This window comes from Procambarus clarkii, chromosome 93, assembly GCF_040958095.1.
Source record: "Procambarus clarkii isolate CNS0578487 chromosome 93, FALCON_Pclarkii_2.0, whole genome shotgun sequence".
In the NCBI taxonomy this organism is placed as follows: domain Eukaryota; kingdom Metazoa; phylum Arthropoda; class Malacostraca; order Decapoda; family Cambaridae; genus Procambarus; species Procambarus clarkii.
The window spans coordinates 264,126-284,205 of NC_091242.1; the positions used below are offsets into that span (position 1 = coordinate 264,126).

The 20,080-nt window shown below is 37.3% G+C and overlaps 1 protein-coding gene across 5 annotated transcripts; it reads right to left on the reverse strand.

Moving 5' to 3' along the window:
- Positions 1-2,085: 2,085 nt before the first annotated feature.
- On the reverse strand, positions 2,086-18,902 carry LOC123746847 (uncharacterized). Of its 5 annotated transcripts, none has more exons than XM_069319403.1 (10): positions 18,694-18,902; positions 13,204-13,307; positions 12,785-12,853; positions 8,438-9,844; positions 7,866-8,072; positions 5,919-6,088; positions 4,435-4,564; positions 4,033-4,254; positions 3,448-3,588; positions 2,086-2,450 (listed from the first exon to the last, which is right to left on the reverse strand). In XM_069319403.1, the coding sequence occupies exons 3-9, from the start codon at positions 12,827-12,829 to the stop codon at positions 3,451-3,453; spliced, it is 2,319 nt and encodes a 772-aa protein (XP_069175504.1). In that variant the 5' UTR covers positions 12,830-12,853; positions 13,204-13,307; positions 18,694-18,902; the 3' UTR covers positions 2,086-2,450; positions 3,448-3,450. The 5 variants fall into 5 exon arrangements, with proteins under 5 accessions (XP_069175504.1, XP_069175502.1, XP_045584603.1 ...); XM_069319401.1 differs by having other exon boundaries at positions 13,204-13,301; positions 18,681-18,902; XM_045728647.2 differs by lacking the exon at positions 13,204-13,307.
- Positions 18,903-20,080: the final 1,178 nt, after the last annotated feature.

A 20,080-nucleotide genomic window follows, 5' to 3' on the forward strand; every position in this document is an offset into this window, starting at 1 on the left:
ATATATACTATGACATTTCATTTATTTCATCAAATTCTTTCAATAACAGCAATCAAAAGAACATGCATGTAAAAACACTAAGACTGTTTTCAATGATATAAAAAACCAGTTGTCTTTTCCTTGTATTTGAACTTAAAATTAATTTATATGGCATTCAAAAATTATTCAGGGCTGTTACATTCACATTTGTTTTCATGACAAAAACAGTAACTTTTCAGGTTTGACGATTTATTGTAACAAGTCAAATTTTGTGTGAAATAAATAACTCAAAGTGTGTAGCAAGTGACTTGAGTATTGCCTTTTGGGTGGGTGCAGCCAGAGAAAACAGCCCACCCCAAAGTGTGTGTATTCTGAATCTACTGTTCGAAGAAAATTATACTACTGTGTATATAGCTATTCATAAGAAGTCGCCGCACATTATATTACCACCAATTTATCTATCCTCAGGTGGTAAAAATGAATGGAAAGGGGGGGTAGAAAAACTATTGTATCCCATCTAGAATTAATATAATTACATAGAACTAGAATTATAGAACTAGAACACCTTAGATGTAATACTGTATATCAATTTCAAAACTATTCCATAAATTTGATTGTATGAATTATTCCATAAATTTGAATTTATGAAACTATTTAATACACTTGGATGTATGAATTGTTTTTATTAGGGATCGAGTATACAAACTGCTGCAGACAAAATCATAAATTTGAAAGTGCAAAACGACGCCACACGTGCAGATGCCCGAAACGACGCCATCCGTCCAAATGCCCGAAACGATGCCACACGTCCGAATTCCCGAAACGACGCCACACGTCCGAATGCCCGAAACGACTCGAATTTGAATGCATGAAAATTTCATGAAAATAGCAATATTTCAATTGTCATTTTATATATACATATATACATACATACATACACACATACATACATCACACACACACACACAATGCAAGCACAAAATATTAAAATATGAGGAATATCTTGCTAAATATATGCTGTTAATGCTGTGCCTTTATGTAAAATACAATATCAGATGTTCTGTTGTAGACTAGAACAGGTAAGCATGGCATGGAAATCAAGTTAATTATATTTGATTAGCAAGAAATTTATTTAAAGTACAGTTTAATAAATTTATTAATAAAATTGCAGACAATTTTCATTTCAATTTGGACGTTTATAAGTCAAGTCCTCCTGTCTTTCTGATCCATTATTACCCTTGTTACGTAATTCCCCTGCATAGCAGAGGAAACTGCCTCTTCCTTCTCACATTTATGTACACCTGCCCAGTATAGCTGCAATACAGTTTCACGTAACATCAAATTGGGGGAAAAGACGAGGCCAGTCCTAGGAGCTGCTCTCAGGAGTCGTTTCTAACAACCTTTGCTTAAATGTTGTGTTTAGTTGTTATAACTGGCTATTATACTTATTTGCCTTTTTTCAGAATTTATTTTACAATTTTCATATTTGTGACCGAACATTTACATTACAGGTGTAGTAATTTGTGATCTGTTTATTATTGACGTTTTAGTTAAGTAATGTTTTATGCACAAATTCATGCTCTTAATAGTTCTTCTGAACCATTGCTATATTTTATTTACCCATATTAATTTTGTACTAACAGAAGTAACTCGTTCGGACAGATCACTCCCCCCCCCCCCTCCCCTTGGGCACTTGATCTGTACTTTGTTTTGTCTTGGCATTATCAAGTTCCACTTTGCTGTACGAATTTAGGATGAAAAATTGGGATGCATTTTCTTTCACATCCAGAACCATGTTGTAAGTTCGGGACTTGTACAGCCGTTCTCGTCACAGTGTTAATACACTCCGAACCCCTAAGCCTTCGTTCAAAGTCCACGATTAACTGCTCAGGTACTTAGTGTATTATTCTTTCACAGAGCACAAGGAATGTTGACTCTGCAGGTAATTTCCTAAATTCCAGTAGGACACCTCTTGCCTTTATCCTAAATAGTAGATTAATACTGGCTTGAGTACAGGGTACAGACATCCCTACACGTTTCCCACATTTTACCATCTCAAAAAGTTAATTTATTTTGTGTCACAAAGTCCTTAATAAAATCCAAGACTTCTTGATATTTCAATTTATTATATATAGTACAGTAACTTATCTTGTAAATTTATTGGGTTGCCCGACAGGATAGTTACGTACTTAAGTGTTGCCAGTGCTTTAACAATTATTCTCTAGCATGTTGCCACATCGCATACAAGTCAGTCTGGTCGTCCTTAATTATTGTTCCCCTGCAGAGTACGCGCAATTCTTCCATCATTTAATTCTTTCGCTTAGCCGCCTTCAGTTCCAGCCCAGAGGAGGAGGAGGAACTTCCTAATTTACTTTGTGCTACTAGAGCCGAATTACTAACCATATCCAGAGTATCACACCTCTGTGCAACATGGTGCCACCAAAATCGATCCATATATGACTTTACACCAACTGAAAATGATATCACTTATTTAATATTTTAATATAATAATTTAATATTTAAACAGTGGAGCTAAAATTTACATGAAATACAATACAGTACTTTATATGGGGCTTTTATTTTAACAAGATAAATGCATCAAACACCACACTTTTTAACCTATGTAATTTGCAAAACTCCAATAAATTTGTTAAAATTACATGAAAATTTATATACAAAAATTCAAGAGCAGGAATCTATTTTTTTTAGGTGAGGTTTCCTATATTACAGCATGTACTTTCAAATTAAATTTCTTCTTTTTTTCTTTTATATGTCAGTGAGTTTACTGCCCAGGGAAGTTTACTGCCCAAACTTCTCAATTTTGAAACTGGGATGTTTACTGCCCAGTTTACAATTTACAAAGAAACTGGTCACCCCATGACTATGAAAATCTGAATCGAGTTTACAAATTCATTATCACACTGACAAAGAAAATATACCCCAAGTGAAGAGTTTTGTATTAGGTTGTGCGATACAACCAAGTCAATGCACTATCCCAGCCCACACCACCACCTCTCGCATACAACCGAGTACAGTTCCACTACCAGAGCAAACCTGCCATACACAACAAATATATGCTTCCAGAGCCAACCCCCCTTTCCCTCCCATGCCCCCAAGCAAGCATCCACCAAACAGTGTTTGTATAAACCTATTTCACTAATCTTCACACAAGAATACTTTGACTAATATTAATAATGTATATCAATCTGAATATTTGTTTACGATTCCTCACCTTAATATCCAAATGTCAGCATTTCAAGGTGAGGCATTGCTTTTTTATTTATTTACATTAAATGTTCCCCTTGTAATCTGCATTTTAAAAACTTAACCTAATATCAATAAATAAGCATTAACATTACAGCACTGTAATTACAAAAGCATTACAAAAATAACAATTTGCCCATTAAAAGTCAAATTACAAACAAAACTCAAATTAAGAAACGTTAATGTGTAATTACAAAACATTACTTGCTAAATGCCATACATATCCCTGGTGTTAGTCCGAGCTTGGGTGAGGACAACTTGAATGTCTTCCTTCCGAAGTTTAGCCACTTGAGCAGCCACATGAATGGCCATTCCTGGGTGAGACAACTGCCCAGAATTGCTGTACTGTGGGGGGATTAAAAAAACAATTATACATCTACACAATAAACTTTGACAAGGCAGTGCAATACTGTGCTTATTAACCCGCAACATGCGGATACACACTGCATTCTTCCTTCCGACCACCTCTTGACCAATATATCCAATCCCGAAAAAATTTATGTTACATTTATTAAGCTTGCATTAAATAACTTTTTGTTTCAATGATAGACTACAAGCACATTTGAAAAGTTCCTGGGGCTTTTATGGTTTTGTTCTGGAGCAGGAATAAATCAAGGGTTATTTGTATTTTAAAATTACATGGTGGGGAAAAAAAAAAAAAAAAAGCACACAGTAGTGCATACAAGGCATCCATAATCTCACGGATGAGCCAGAGTCATTTGTCTAAGGAAGAGTTTATGCACTTTGGTGAAATTAGAAGAAATGAGCCACAGAGAAGGCATAACTTACACACAATGGGCGGAAGTACGGAGCATCAGTTTCAAGGAGAAGTCGGTTAAGGGGTAAGCGCCTCACAACTTCTCTAATATTCCAGGATCGCCGACTTGAAACGTATGTCACTAAATTTGTGAATCCAAAATACACCCTACTGAAGGATTCCAGCCACTCCTCAGCCTCTATCCAGGTTTCAGTAAAACAGTGCCGGTGAATTAAATAGTCCCTGGGAACAACCTGAAAATGACACTTAAGTTATTTAAGCATGAAATTCATCTGGAAGTGCAGAACATAACATACTTTTCATGTTGGTTTCAAAAAAATATTTTGAAGAACAATCTATTCCCAGTTTTGTAAGTTTCTCCATTAAATATACTATTACATGAAGCAATTATAATTAAATTTTCAAGTACAAACCTCCTTTAAAATTTTAATACAATCCTTATGAGCATCACGACAATGGATTACAACTGGCTTCTTAAATTCCATAGCGATCTCCAATTGTTTACGAAATACATACTGTTGTAGTTCACGAATCTCATTGTTTCTGAAACAAGGCATATTATAATTAGGCCAAAATAGTAAGTCATTTGTATATAGTTATCCAACCTATGCTGCGTAACTCGAGAGGTGCTCAAATCACCCCATAGTAATTGCCCAACCTGCTCTTATATTTCCAAAGCAATTTGAAGAATGCAGTCAAAATTTAAATGAACAGATGGGTGTATGGCGAAATGATCTACCCCTCGAGGCTTCTGTAGATAATCAGCCATCTTAATCTTTAGACAGAGGTTATGGAGATATGGTCATACCATACCATACATGTACAAAAAATGAAAAAAATGTCAACAAAATTTTCATTACAGAATTATTATTTTGTATGCAGAATATAAGAAAAATAAAAAAATACTGTAAGGGAATATTTATTGTATCACTGGGTGGAGGCACTAAGTCTATGCCTGGGACTTGTCAACGTGGTGCTCGACTTTGCCACGCAACCAGATTTATTCTCCGATGTTTCACCAATTGTTTTACCACTTTATTTACATCCCCAGAGCTTTTATATCCATGAACAAATCCACAAGGGCCGTGACGAGGATTGGCAGCATCTGGGATGCTCTTGGACGAACCTACGTCCAAGAGCATCCCAGATGCTGCCTTAATCGACCGAGTTACGACATGGTAAAAGAATTGCAACCAGAAATTCTACTGAATTTACTTGGATCTGGCCCTTGTGGATTTGTTCATTTGATGCATCACGCTATTGTGATTTCTGTGTGATTTAAATCCATATTTGCATCACACATGTAAAACCCAGACAATAATTGTTTAAATGATCATATGATGATGATTGCATTTCCCTAGTAACATTCATGACTACAACTACATTTGTACCATGAAATAGTAGCAGGATTTTTTGCATGGGACAAGGTTAACGCCATTGCATCCACAGACCTATTATATCCATATTTGCATGATACATGTAAAACCCAAACAATTTTGTAAATCTTTTTATGATAACCGCATTACCCTGTGAATCAACAACTGACGATAACCATTGTCTAAAGTTTAAATCTCGTGTGCATCACTTTAATAACAAATGTGACCGATATATTTCCAATTTTGAATAATAATAACAAGGGGGGGTTGAGGACACTAAAAATAAAGCCACTAAATGCAATAGGCTGCAAAGCAAGAGATACCCTTTGTGTGTATAGGTAATTCAGCCATGTATAATACAATATTTATAATATAATAATACAATACAATTTGTAATACAATATTTATAGGCAAGACATACTAAAATTTTTATAAATCAGTACTTTTAAATTTCAACCAATCTGCTTTAATGTGCTCAAAATGAGTTCAATGTATTCAAAGCAACCAAAAAAGGAACATACTTTGATGAATAATCTAGACCAATTTCTCCTAGAGCAACTGTCTTCTCATTTTGAAGTGCGTGTCTAAGGTAGCCTTCTTCCTCGTCGCCAAAGCTCTCACAGAAATGCGGATGACAACCAAAAGCAGCCCAAACATTGGACGTAGACAAGATATCCTCCCACCAGTTTATCTGCAGGTTAAAAAAATTAAAATAAAAAAATATTTAATATTTAAAAAGACCTACATGTCTTTCAATCACACAAGGTGAATGAGAAAGATACATTATTACCAAGGTCAGCGTATGAAGATATGAACTGGAGAATGCAAATTTGAGAAATAATTTCAGTGTGCTGCAATGAATCCAAGGAATGTAATAGATGCAAAGATTTCAATTTTTTTACATACTGATGAATTATCAATGGGTGTGGTGGAGAAAAGACAATTGGAATGGTAAGTAGCAGGCTGAGTCTACTGTGGCACCATTGTGAAATTAGCACAGGGGGAGCTACTGAGGGAGGGGTTGGGGGTCCCCATTTGGAATTCAAGCACAGAATATCATGAAATGCTTTTTTATAGTGTCACCCTCAGTAGATTTTTGTTCTTCTCTTCTCCATGGGGTGGTACAGTTTATTTTCGCCAGTTACTAAATTAGGGAATTGGCTGGGTGGAGCCTCGGATGACCTGGTCTGTCAGGCACAATAGGGATGGTATGTTGACATCCTGGTAACAATTGTCTACACATTGTCTTCAGGTTACAACTTTCATTCAAGCAGTGGCTCATTTTATTGCTCGTGCTCTCTGGTGGCGTTTCTCAGTTTTGGGTAGATTTCTCAAATTCATTTTACCTTCTAGTGCAGGCCAGATTCTGGTCCTGGCTTCTTGGTAGGCTAGGGTGGGTCTCCCGAGTTTCTGGTGATTCTTCCTACGGCAAAGCTTAGTTAACAGGTGCTTAGCAAGCTATTTATGCATCAGAAGCTATGGAAAGTTATATAAAGCAAGAAAACTTAACAAAAACATCTTACCATAGTGCTGTTGGGATTATTTACAAAACTTAAGTCTCGAATGACAATTTTGACACCAGCCAGAATTCAGCAGTACTGTATGCATATACAGTAGTACATTTTTGTGACACTAATTACATATGAATTATAATACATTACATTTAAGAAGCTAAACTTACACACAAGAAAATGAGGAGACGATGTTTTCCATTCTTACACCTATTATTACCCCCCTTGACACCCCCTTTATTACGCCCATCCCATCCATATCTTTTGCCTTGCTCTTTCCTTCCTCTAAGAATTTCTTCCTCCTCACCTCTCTCGTCTTACTTAATGCCCATGCCTCCCACGCTCCCATAACAATTGACTTGATACTGGTCCAGGACGGACCGAAATGTCGTCTTCTCATTTTCTGGTGTGTGCTTTAGTCTTCAAATCTTAAGCCACATGATTGTGACTCATCGTCTGCATTATATTTAATATTAATGTACTCTATATATAAAAAATAGATAAAATAAATATTATGAACAAAATTCTAATTTGCTTATATTAATTTTTGTTTTCCTTGTAGTTATATTAATACCAAAGAATAGGAATTTTTATCAGACATCTAGTGAGAGCAGAACACTTCAGAGCCAAACTGCTGTAAATTACTTACCCCTATTGTAGAACTTTATTCCCAAAGGGCCGACAAAAACAACAAAAACACAAGGTAATCCATTCAAAATAAATACAGTATATCCATATAACTAATCTTTCTAAATAATGGTGTAAATTAACTCGCCAAATCTACTCTAAATTTTTTATATAAAAGTCTCATTTCTGGAGGAGGGTAAGTGGAAAGTTAAATTTCATACAGTAATTTACTTCCAATCATATTTAGCCCCAATAAATAATCTACTTTCTAAATGGAATGTGATAAAAGTTGGATAAAATGTATCTTAAAATACATGAAGGAATACTTACCTTTTTAAATGTCCAGGGTTTGCAGAAAATGGCAACACAGCCTTCATAGGAGACAGGAAATGGGTCAGTACTTTGACTAAGAGACTGGAAATTTGCGTAAGAGCCCGTGTAACTCGTGCGTTGGAATAAGAAGTCAAGATGACAGTGCGTGTCTATAAAACCTGGCTTATATCGAGTTGTTTGGAGTTCTTTTTCATCATACTCCAACTGAAAAGACAAACCTTAATTATGTATAAATATATATATACTCAATACACTTAAAAACACATCAATCATCATATCACTACATTATTTGTACCTAAAGTCATTTGTATGCAGAGGGGTACCCTGAGAACAGGAGAAAAATGGGGGGGGGGTGTTGCTTCCAAAAAATTAAAAGGTTACTACTAGCCAGGGATATTTTACTGTCCTTGCGCAACCTTATTTATAATACTGTATTCTTACCCTATCCATTTTATAATACTCACCCATCTCTATTTTACATTATTCTCACCTGTTTTGTAACACAGTATTAACTAACCTTCCATTTAATAATATTCTCACCCAATCACAAAGTATTTCCTTCTACTTACAAAAGTGAACTTTTTGATGGGAGTGAATGCAGCTGGTTTTCTTTCACTCCGAGAACCATTTGCTTGCCTCCAGAGCCTTGTGTGTGCACTTTCTTTGCTAGTAGATTTTTTGTCATGATGGGGTTCATTATCTAGAGGAGAGAAATAATTTGACAATGGATAGACAGCATCTAAGGTGGAACTGCATTTTGCATTTGGTTTTCCCACCTCCCTCCAATTTCCTTGCAAGTTACGACCGCTTGTGCTACTAAACAATTCAGTCCGCTTATGCAAGTAACTAAATTTGGATGGCAAATTCTGAGCCGTTCTAAATGAATAATTGGTTGCTTTTGAGTTGCCCTCACTAGTTTGTTTAGGGTATGTAAAATTCAAGGAACTTTGTGGAGAGTGCATCGCCTCTGGCTGATCAAATTCACAACAATATTTTCCATTTGGTAAAGATTTTAAATCGGATCTGTTCAACAATGGCCATTCTTCATGACTTTCATCACTTGAAGGTCTGGTCTTTTTGCTAAGCTTACTCATGTAATCATCTTTCCTTTTCTTACTCATGAAGGACACCTCTGATGGAGATTTCACCACAGTCAAAACTGGAGTACATGTATTTTTCTTCAGGTCACAGATGTCCGAAGTAATTTCCTTTGCTTGATATTTGTTATTTCTATAAATTTCACTCTCATTAGAGCTATCTTCCTTTGTGTGGCATTGATAATCATACAATAATTTACTTGTATTTGAAGGACAGCCTTTCAATTTCTGCTCAACTTTCTCTCTCTTCGGCAACGCAAGAATGTCTGCTTCACCACTACCATGGACGTCAATTTTGCCATCAGCATGTACGTTTAAGCTAAAGGGCGAGTTGTCATTATCTTGGCAGTCAAGATTCCGCCAAAAATATTTTTCAATAGAACGTTTTTCAAGAGTAATGTTAGCATCTGGCTGATAGTTACCAAGGCCTAACATATAAGATTCAGAATATTTAACGTCTGAAGTCAAATTGAAAGTTTCCTTAGGGGTGTGACAAAAGGGAGCGTGTGAACTGGCATGTTTCTCCTCTATATTGGCCGAGATAGCCAAGGTGTCATGCTGCTGTGAACCACACGCATCCGATGAATACTGAAAAGGAAATCTATTGCAAGATTTCCTCGAAGACAAAAATGTGTTATCTGAAGGACATTCCATTGGAGAGAGCGGCATAGGATGCTTACAAGTCATTTTTGCCATATCAGCTTTATAGCTATAGTCAATTTTTCCACTTCTTTTGAATAACTGGGAACAACTTTTCCTTTTTTTAACAAAATTGCTCCTAACAGCAGAAATTGCTGACGATTCCTCTTCACTTTCATCTTGAGAGTGTAGACGAACATCGAAATCTTCCTCCACGTCAACTGCAATCTTCTCATCCATCTGAAAGGAAAACTTATAAAGTACTGGTATGCTAGGTACTGGTATGCATAAGAAAATAATGTTTAGTAATTTGATTTAAACCATTTTTCTTATTAGTGAATACAGCATGCAGATTTTACAACAGAAATATATATAATATATTATACAGGCCAAGATGTGGTTCACGCCATCAGCCACGACCACGTGTCCTGGGTTCAATTCCCAAGCACGACACTGTCGGACATGTTTCCTTTCACCTGATGGCTCTGTTCACCTAGCAGTCAATGAGTATCCAGGAGTTAAACCAATCTTGCAGTTTGCATCCTGGGGAAGGACAGTCTATGGCCAAGGAGGACCCCGATGAACCTCAATGCAGGTTTCCTGTTCCCAACAATGAGAAACCAGGAAACCACAAGCAGGCATTGCAGTACTGGGTGGAAATAACAGCTATGTATGGAGTATGACATCTTAAACAAATTTGTCCTTTGTTAGACTGAAAATTGTTTAACCCTTTTGCTGCAATACTCTATCAGTCAAATAAATAAGTGGTCCTTCGCTATCACACTGCATTTTTCTGCAGGTACCTAAAACAATTTTCCCACAACACCAAAGTTCCACCATGTCCTTAAGAATTTAAAACCGACATCTGAACCAAGTATGTGCTGCAATCTTTTGGCAATAGTCAAATATTAATTTAAGAGCAAAATATTTTGACAGGTACCACCCAATATGTCTAAATGCCTCTCAAACATCTCTATTCTCTGCCTCTTGAGGATTTTTTTTTTTTTTGGTACAATCATTTAAAAATCCTGTCCATTCTATTATTCCTGAGGTTTTTGTGATAATAGGTCTTCTAACGCTTCCATCATCCAGTAGCACAAGGTTTAATGCTTAGTCTTACCTGGCGCTTCTCCAGCTTCACGGAAAGGTGAATGGTGTTAGTAGGTTAGATTACAGGAAGGATACAACTTAGAGAGAGAAGAGCAGGTATGGTATCCTGGATACCTGACTTGTACAATATTCAATACAGTACATGGATCTAATATTAAAATGGATCAGAATGGCATCCGAAAATGTACACACAGTATTGTTACTTTTATAGCACTAAGGTAAAATTACTGGTCTACAACCACTGAAAATAATATTAAGTTGGATATAAAAAATGCAACTAACAACATTTTGGAAGAACTTAAGATAAGAATGGAAAGGAGACATTGAGCTAGAAAATAACATCACAAGCTAGCCTGTAGATGATATCCTCATGAAATTAACCAAAATATGTAGCTGACTGTACTTAAGACATTTGCCTAGTGTTTGGCTATTAGTATAAAAAGAATATACAATTACATGTTATATTAATTATGACTCGCTACTTGCCTGTCAATTCCAGGGATCAATGTCCCTGCACCCGGTCTCTGACCAGGCCTTCTAATTACTGATCTGATACACAAGGCAGTTTGATGTGGCTGCTCGCAGCATGATGTACTAGTCACAGCATGGTTGATCAGGTATTCTTTGAAGATGCTTGTCGAGTTCTCTTTTGAACACTGAGAGGTTGGCCAGTTATGCCCTGTATGTGAAGGGAAGCGTGTTGTTGAAAAGTCTTGGGCCTTTGATGTTGGTAGTTTTTTCTCTCTCTCAGCCTGCCTATTGCAACTCTGCTCTTCAGTGGAGCTATTTTACACATCCTACCATACCTTCTGGTCTTGTGTGGTCTTATCTGTGTGTGCAGATTTTGAACCAGTCCTAATATTTTCCAAGTGTAAATTATTATGGCTCTCTCCTGCCTGAGCTCTAGGCAATGCCGATATAACATTTTTAGGAGGTCTTAATTTAGATGTTTTATTAAGTGGATTCTATTGGTAAAGGATCTTCGCAAGCTCTTTGCATCGGCAATTTATCCAGTTTTGAATGTGGCTGTTAGTATGCAACATTATTCCACTCTGGTGACCACTAATGTCTTAAAAGTATCATGTCTTAAAAGTTTATTTCTTGTTTGGAAGGTTCTTGTTATCCAACCTGTCATTTTTCTTGCAGTTGTGCCCAACTTTTGTTGCCTTCTTTAAAAGGTCACATGATTACCCCCAAATCTTTTACATTGCTTTTTCTCTCAACAGTGTGGTTTGACTTTTATACAGTATGTGGTTTGTTGTTTTAGTTTTCTCCATAGAGCAGTAATTGGAACTAGTCCTCTTTAAACATCAGGTATTTTCTGTGGCCCACTGGAAGACTTTGCTAAATTCACACTTCAGGTTTGCTCTGTTCTCTATGTTGTCTACTCGTGAAAATTAGTGTCATCTGCAAAGGATGATACAGTACTCTATAGAGAGAGTGTATCCTTGGCTATCTGATACGAGGATGAGGAAAAGTACCATAGCAAACATGGTACCTTAGGGAACCAACCTTGAGGTGCTCCCGGGGCTTAGCGTCCCCGTGGCCCGGTCGTCGAAAAGGCCTCCTGGTTGCTGGACTGATCAACCAGGCTGTTGGATGCGGCTGCTCGCAGCCTGACGTATGAGTCACAGCCTGGTTGATCAGGTATCCTTTGGAGTGCAATACTCCAATACCAAGCTCACGGTGGATTATTCAGATTTTACTCACCATCCAAATTTTATCTAAAATGTATAAACAAAGCTTTGTAGGATACATTTGCAACCAAGAACACTGGAATCTTCCTGATATCATTGAACAAAAAGTATAAGCTTTCAAGCCGAAATGCAAGATTTTTTCCAAGTACACTATGGCACAAACACCAATCACATTATTTTTTACCTATAGTGTATTCTTATTATAATTTTTTTTCCATTTCTTGTTATAAAACAAGAAATTGACAGTCACAAGATATCTCCCTACCCAGGATACCTAAATTGTGCTAGTTGCTGACCAGAACTATTGCTTTAAGCTGAAAATACCAGTATAAATGAAGAGGATAAAGTTTGATACAGTGAATATACATCTTACATTTTTCTGGCTTTCCCGAGTGAAGTCAAAATCTTGCATTTCCATGTCTGCTCGTTTTGCACAAGGTACCTATAAAGAAAAATGTAATATGACATTACCTTACGGGAATATGTTTATGAGCTGATGCCTGACCTCACAAGTACAAATATAGGCAACCATTTATAAGTAAAGGACATAGATGCAGAACAATCAATTTTTTTTTTATACATTTCAAAGTACTGAACAGTCTATAAAATACTATACAGCATATTTTCTAGCTTAAATAGGTTTAAAAACACACATTCAGATTGTGGGTGATCAAGGGAGGTGTCTCCAGTCCCAATGCCATTACATCTCTTGATACAAACATTATTACTGTAATATTGTTAAAAATAAATGCGCCACTATTTCCCCTGCAGAGCAAATATTTGATGCTTTACCTTAAGAAAAAAGAATGCTGAAAATTGAAGTGCAGATCACGAGTCACAATAACAAGACTGACGAGTTGACAATTCAATTTTTCACTCGGCTGCACCTGCTAGAGCTCAAGAAGAGGTGGTACAGTATAAGCATTTTACCGTCTTCAAGATTATAGTAACAGAAAAACTATAAGCAGGCTGCCATTGGAGAGCAGATGGGTCTTCATGCCACCTTGAGCACAGTCATGAATTAACCACCCCTAATCCTTCCATGGAATCGTTATCCTACCAAATAAGGCAGCAGGCTTCTCCTCCATGTAACCCTGGGGCCAGACTCATCAGGAATTTACCCAACCACTCAGGAATCTTATAAATCTTTCCTGAATTATGGCAGCTTTGTTTACATTTATTAGACAGTTTATGAGCTTGGAAGTTTCACAACCCAAGGTTATTATAAACAGGATATCATTGACTGGATATTGATCATTGATATTCAATATTCTCCAGTCAGATTCATTCTCATTTAGCACGACTGCTATTTTAACCTTTGTTTTATCCAGTCTAGTATTCTACCATTTAACCTTTAAAGTACAGCTGGAAAAGATCAAGGTAAATGGGGAGGACTTTCGACAAGTTGTCCTGTCCATTACCGTCCTTTCCTTGTCAAGGCCACTAGTGTTAGTGGCTCTAAAGTAAACTCTGGCAAATTATGTATTCCATGTGCCTGTAATTTCCTTGCTAGTTTTACATGTGGTACCTTATCAATCACTTTAGCAAAATTCATGTATACTATATCCACCAAAAGTCCTTAAAGTAGCTGGTTATCTTTTCCAAAAATGTTAAATATATTTCAAAATACAGTCCTTTGCTATGGCAGCCAGATACTGTACCAGAAAGAAGAACAATCATGGTGTCAGTTTCTAGAAGCATCATTTATTACTCATAATACACTGTTTAAAAGTCTTAATGAGATTACCCTTGTCATGCCTGGTTTGTACCTTGGAGGTTACCTTGAGGTGCTTCCAGGGCTTAGCATCCCCAAGGCCCGGTCGTCGACCAGGCCTCCTGGTTGCCGGACTGATCAACCAGGCTGTTGGAGGCGGCTGCTCGCAGCCTGACGTATGGAGTGTTAAGTCTTAAAAGTGAGGTCACCATGAATGAATACTGTAGCTGAATGACCACTTTTTCTTTAAATAAAAAAGTTATTGAGAGTTTATAGTTTGATAGGCTTTTTTTTTTTACTGTAAATACTACTATTTATGAAAAGTAATTTTCTGCTTCAATAGGCTGCAAGGTTGTGCATAGTTGATATAGTAGATGTGGTGCATATTGTTGGATCTTACACACACATGCAAGGTCTGCCAATTAGATGCATTTTTCAGGTTTGAATTGCCAGTCTTCAATCTAGTCACTCAAATATGTTTCTATTTAAAACAAACTGGTTAACATTGGTTATGAAATAGGGTTGCAGATCTGTGGAATAATTTGCAGAGTTGAATCATGGAAGCAAACTTATTGGCTAAATTTATGTATTCACTTTGCAATTATAATTTGTTTTGCAATTAGTTTTTGTCTGGGGACAAGTAGCATGTAAATGTACTGTTTGCAATTAAGGCAATATCGAGGTCAACATCCTATACCCAAGGTTGAACTACTAATCCTTCCCAGGATGCAATCTCACAACAGTTGTCAAACACCCTGATAACTATTTACTGCTAGGTGAAAGGAAGCGAGGCCAACCACTTCTGTCCCACCTAGGATTTGAACTCAAGATTCCCGAGGGTGAGCTCGAGAAAACACCCAAGGCCATCTGCATCGTACATTATTCAAATTCATAAAGTGACAGACACCAATGTGTAGCCATCAATGATATAAGCTCTCGCACTCTACCAATAACCGTTGGAGTGCCACAGGGCAGCATCCTGGGACCTCTTCTACTTCTTAAATATATCAATGATCTGCCTAATGTCTATAATATTCTTAAACCTATATTGTTTGCTGATACTACCCTCATCTATTCAAACCCCAACCCACATACACTAAATAATGTTGTGAATAATGAATTAAAAAAAAAAAGTCCACTTATGGATGTCAACAAACTAACACTAAATATAGAAAAGACCTACTACATCTTATTTGGAAGCAAATCATCGAATGCAGTTCAGCTACAGATAGACAACATTAACATCAGTAATAAAAATGATGGAAAGTTTCTTGGCCTATTCCTAGACAAGAGACAACTTCAGCACCCACATTCAACACATAACTAAAAGTCTCTAAAACAGTTGATATACTCTCCAAAATCAGATATTATGTTCCTAACTCTGCTCTCTCATTATATTATGCACTAATCTATCCCTATCTTAGTTATGGTATCTGTGCATGGGGGTCAGCCACTGCAAATCACCTCAAGCCAATCATCACCCAGCAAAAATCTGCTATCAGAATAATAACAAACTCTGCTTTCAGACAACACTCAGCCCCCTTGTTTAAATCCCTTAACATGCTAAATATTAACTCCTTCCACACATTCTCTTGTGTCAACTACATTTACAAAACCCTGTTCTTAAATGCAAACCATGCTCTGAAACTATCCCTGGACAGATGTAATAGGACCCATTATCACCACACCAGAAATAAATTTCTTTGATATCCCCAAGGTCAAACTTAATCTATGTAAGCACACTATGCAAATAAAGGGACCTAGTCTATGGACCTCACTCCCTAATGAATTGAAAAGCTGTCAAACGTTTGCCTCATTCAAAAATAAAAACAAAAAATACCTAATTTCATCTTCATAGTTTCCTACACTGTGCTTTAAATTTGCTCTGTATATAGTGTTACCCAATCTCCCAATCTTTATATACTTAATCCAAACAACTTTACCATTGTGATCATTGCCGTCTTCTTTTATGTGCTAGCTATATGCTGTATTGTGCCTATTAATGCTTGTCAAACTACCATTCAAGCTGTCAATGCAATCAATCTGAGCTACCTGTGCTTTAATATACCTACAAATTTCTCTCATCTTTTACTTTTTTCTTGCAATGTACCTGTTATTTTTATCAATTTTGCTAATATTTACCTACTTAAAATTTTTCTTAGATTAAGGACCTGCCCGAAATGCTGCGTGTACTAGTGGCTTTACAAGAATGTAATTACTATGCTATCTATGTATCCTCACAATCCCAATGTACCTTCTTGTATATATACAAATAAATAAGGTGTATATATATATTTATAAATATACTTTTTTGTATAAAAGGTTTTACAATATTTATATAGCTGAAACTGCTTTTCACAAAACCTCTGTGCCATGGGATTGTCCCCACAAGATTGGAAATATACAAAATGTCACCATTGTTTAAAGATTAAATGTTAGAATACTAGACTGTATAAAACAATGGTTAAAACAAAAAGTTATGCTAAATGAGAATGAATCAGACTGGAGAAATGAGTGGGGGTACCACAGGGGTCCATTTTGGAGCCAACCCTTATTGTCATATACTGTAATACTGTAACAATGACACGAGAATAATACATCAAATTTGCAGATGACAGATTTATGGTTAAGTGTAAACTGAAAATGATATTGAAGCTTTTCAGAGAGATCAGCATGAAAGCCACAAATGGTCAGAAGACCGGCAAATCGTTTTTAATAACAAATGCAACACATTGTATGCACAGCATCATAGGTCACAATAACCCTATTAAAAACAATACATTGCAGCAGATAGATGAAGAAAGGACCTTGAAGCAAAACTCCACTATTCACTGAAAGATGCACAACTGGTAGGAGCAGTAATAAAAAAAAATATATATATAGAAATAAAAATAACCAAACCCTAGGAATAATCAAGTGTACCTGTGACTAAGGAAAAGAAGGTAGCAATTCAATTGTATAATTCTCTGGTATGCCCCCATTTGGATTACTATATCCAGGAATGGAGGCCTTATCTACAGAAAGACATGGCTGCTCCAGAGCAAGTGCAACATCAGGCAACAAAAATCATTCCTGAACCAAGTCAACTTTCATACCAAGAATGGTTGAGAGCCACAGGGTTAACACTGCAAACCCAGCATATGATACAGCCTTTTTCATTGAAACTAACTTAAAATACTGAACAATTTGGAGAATGTTGATTAGACAATTCCTTCAAAAGGTCAGATGTAACACGAACATGGAGCAACAGTATCAAGCTCAACAAGCAACAATATAGAACTGAAAGTAGATGTTTTTTCACCCACAGGTTCACTTTAGATAGTTTGTTTAAAAAAATCCCAGCTGTGTCTGGGTACAAGTGACAAGAAAAACAACCCAGTGGGTTTTCTTCCTATTGGGGAGTGTTGTACATGCTGCTATAGTGATGTGTCCACTCACAGGATGAGTGGCGTTGCCCAATAAACTCACCTCTTGGGGCAAAATTTAACATTTAAATTTAGGGTTATACAGTACTGTATACTGACGGAACTGCCTACCCGCCAAAGGCGTAAATGCCAAAACTGAAATTTTAATATCCAACTGCAAAAAAATCATCAGGGCAAATGAGGATGAGGGAAACCTTTGACAAGCAGCAGGCTTCCTGTTCTTGTCGAGGCCGGTAGTGTGTCGGTGGCCTCTGGGTGTACTCGGGTAAAATATTTAAGATCTACAAAAGGATCAAAGATTGTCATGGCTTTGTAGACAGTATTTGAACATTTTATATAGCCACCAATTATGAAGTGTTGAGGACACGACTTGAAATATGAAAATATACAAACTAATTAGAGATAATAACAAACTTTAATGTGAACTTTGAGGCCCTGTGCTTTTTGAAAACATGTCAGACCTACGCTACTGTGATGGGGGCCAACAACCGTCTAGTGCTCGAGGCCTAATAGAGATTTTCCATACCCCAAGATGATTAAGATACACTCACCGAGGAGACGTCATATTAATTGCCAGCCACTCACCTATACGCACACCTTGAGCACACACAGGCGAGTGCAGCCTCGTATGGCCCTCATACTAGGAGAGCACAGCCACTCTAAATTTCTGTATCTCCGCTAACATTGGCACTGCCAAAGCTAGGTCAGCAACTACGGGCTCACCATAGCCCGTGCTACTTGGATCTTTTAGTTCCAGGTAGCGAACTTTTCAAGCGAATCTTTAACAACAACATAGGTCAGCACCCACCCACCTATGCCTTCTTCAAGGGTACTGAGTGTAGTGTCGACCTTCTTCATCCACGCTGACCTCAGCTTTAATCCCTTTGTGGGCGTGACACACTCCACACATACACAGCCTCGCTCCTGTGCCAGGTAAGTCCACTACGGGCTCACCATAGCCCGTGCTACTTGCAACTTTTGTTCCGAGTAGCTGAATCTATAACAACAAGTGACACTGTCCTCTCACAGCCGTGAAGCAGGGTCGGCGAGGGCAGTGACCCCTCGTGACCCCCAGAGCCTCCTGTACCAGACACATACCAAAGGTCACACTCTTGCCTCCAGTAACTTACCAAAGGTACTTACTAACACACTGCTCCTCAGCTCACTGAAACGTGTGTGTGTGTCCACAGACGAAGATAAATGTCACCGTTGAAGGAGGATAACATGGTAGCGTGAGGTGAAGAGTGGGTCTGGCAAGTGTCCCGGCCAGACTGTGGCTCCTGGGCCCTGCCTTACCCCCAGCGTCCGTACGTCACACTAACCACCTCACTACGTTTTCTGCACCCTAAACTATTTTTTTTTCAGAAATAACCAAACGAAATAGATTGCATAAATAAATTTTTGTATTTGCACTTCGTCTATGTTTCAATTATATTTATTATAATTATGATGTTAAAATACAACTAGACTTGACCCCCGTTGCAGTGCCAATTAAATTGAGTATGATAATAACACCCTTTTCATGTATATGTTAGAAAAAGCCTTCACCCTTCTCGTGGACGACTGACCCACTGGGATATGTTGGGCATGGTGGCCAAGAATGGCTTCAAACTGCATAAAGATGCTTCCGTAAATAACTAACTCTTGTTGCCACTTCTGGTAACAAACTGCGAAACTGAACTTCGTAATTTCGAAAACATCAACCTTCTGTAGGTCTACAAACATTTTTTCACAAAACTCTAACCATTTATAGTACTGTCCAATGCTAACCCACAAGAACTAACAACCTTTGGCTCACTAAAGGGGTATTCAAATCAGTAACTAAGAAATATGAATATGATAAGAAATACAGCCTAGGAATCATTTCTAGAGTTTGCTATTTAAAGACTAACGCTCCTCTACTGTCAATAAAGAAGCAGGCATTTTTACCACAATTGACTACTTCCTGTAATCCTGCTAATACACCTTGGAGTTCAGCCTGCGTTGAAGAGACATTGTCAGTTAAGACGTGTCCAATAACAGTATCTACAGTGCTGATGTCAGTGTACTCCCTGATCAAGACTCCACATCCTGCCTTCCCATTTCTAGCTACTGACCCATCACTATATACATGTAGAGTATTTTCTGTAGGTAATTTTCTAATTATACAATCATATACTACCCTCAGCTCTCCTATCTCATACATACGTTTTTCTTTTGCAAGGGATTAATTACAACATCAACATTACAATCCTCCCATGGTGGTATGAATTGTCTCTTAGGCAGAGCAGTACATTCTGTAATAGCATCATACTTTATAACATTTGAGCATAAGGTACTCGATCATATATGCTCTCTTCTTTATCAACATTGTTCATTACTTCCCACCTTTCGTACTGAGAGGATTAATTTCATTAGCTCCCCCACCTCTCATTAATCTAATGGCAGAGGCTACATTTATCTCTGAAATTCTATCCCCAATCATTAATACTCTTCAGATTCAACTCCATCCTCATTGTCTCAATCATAGCATTTCTTGGGCATCCTAAGA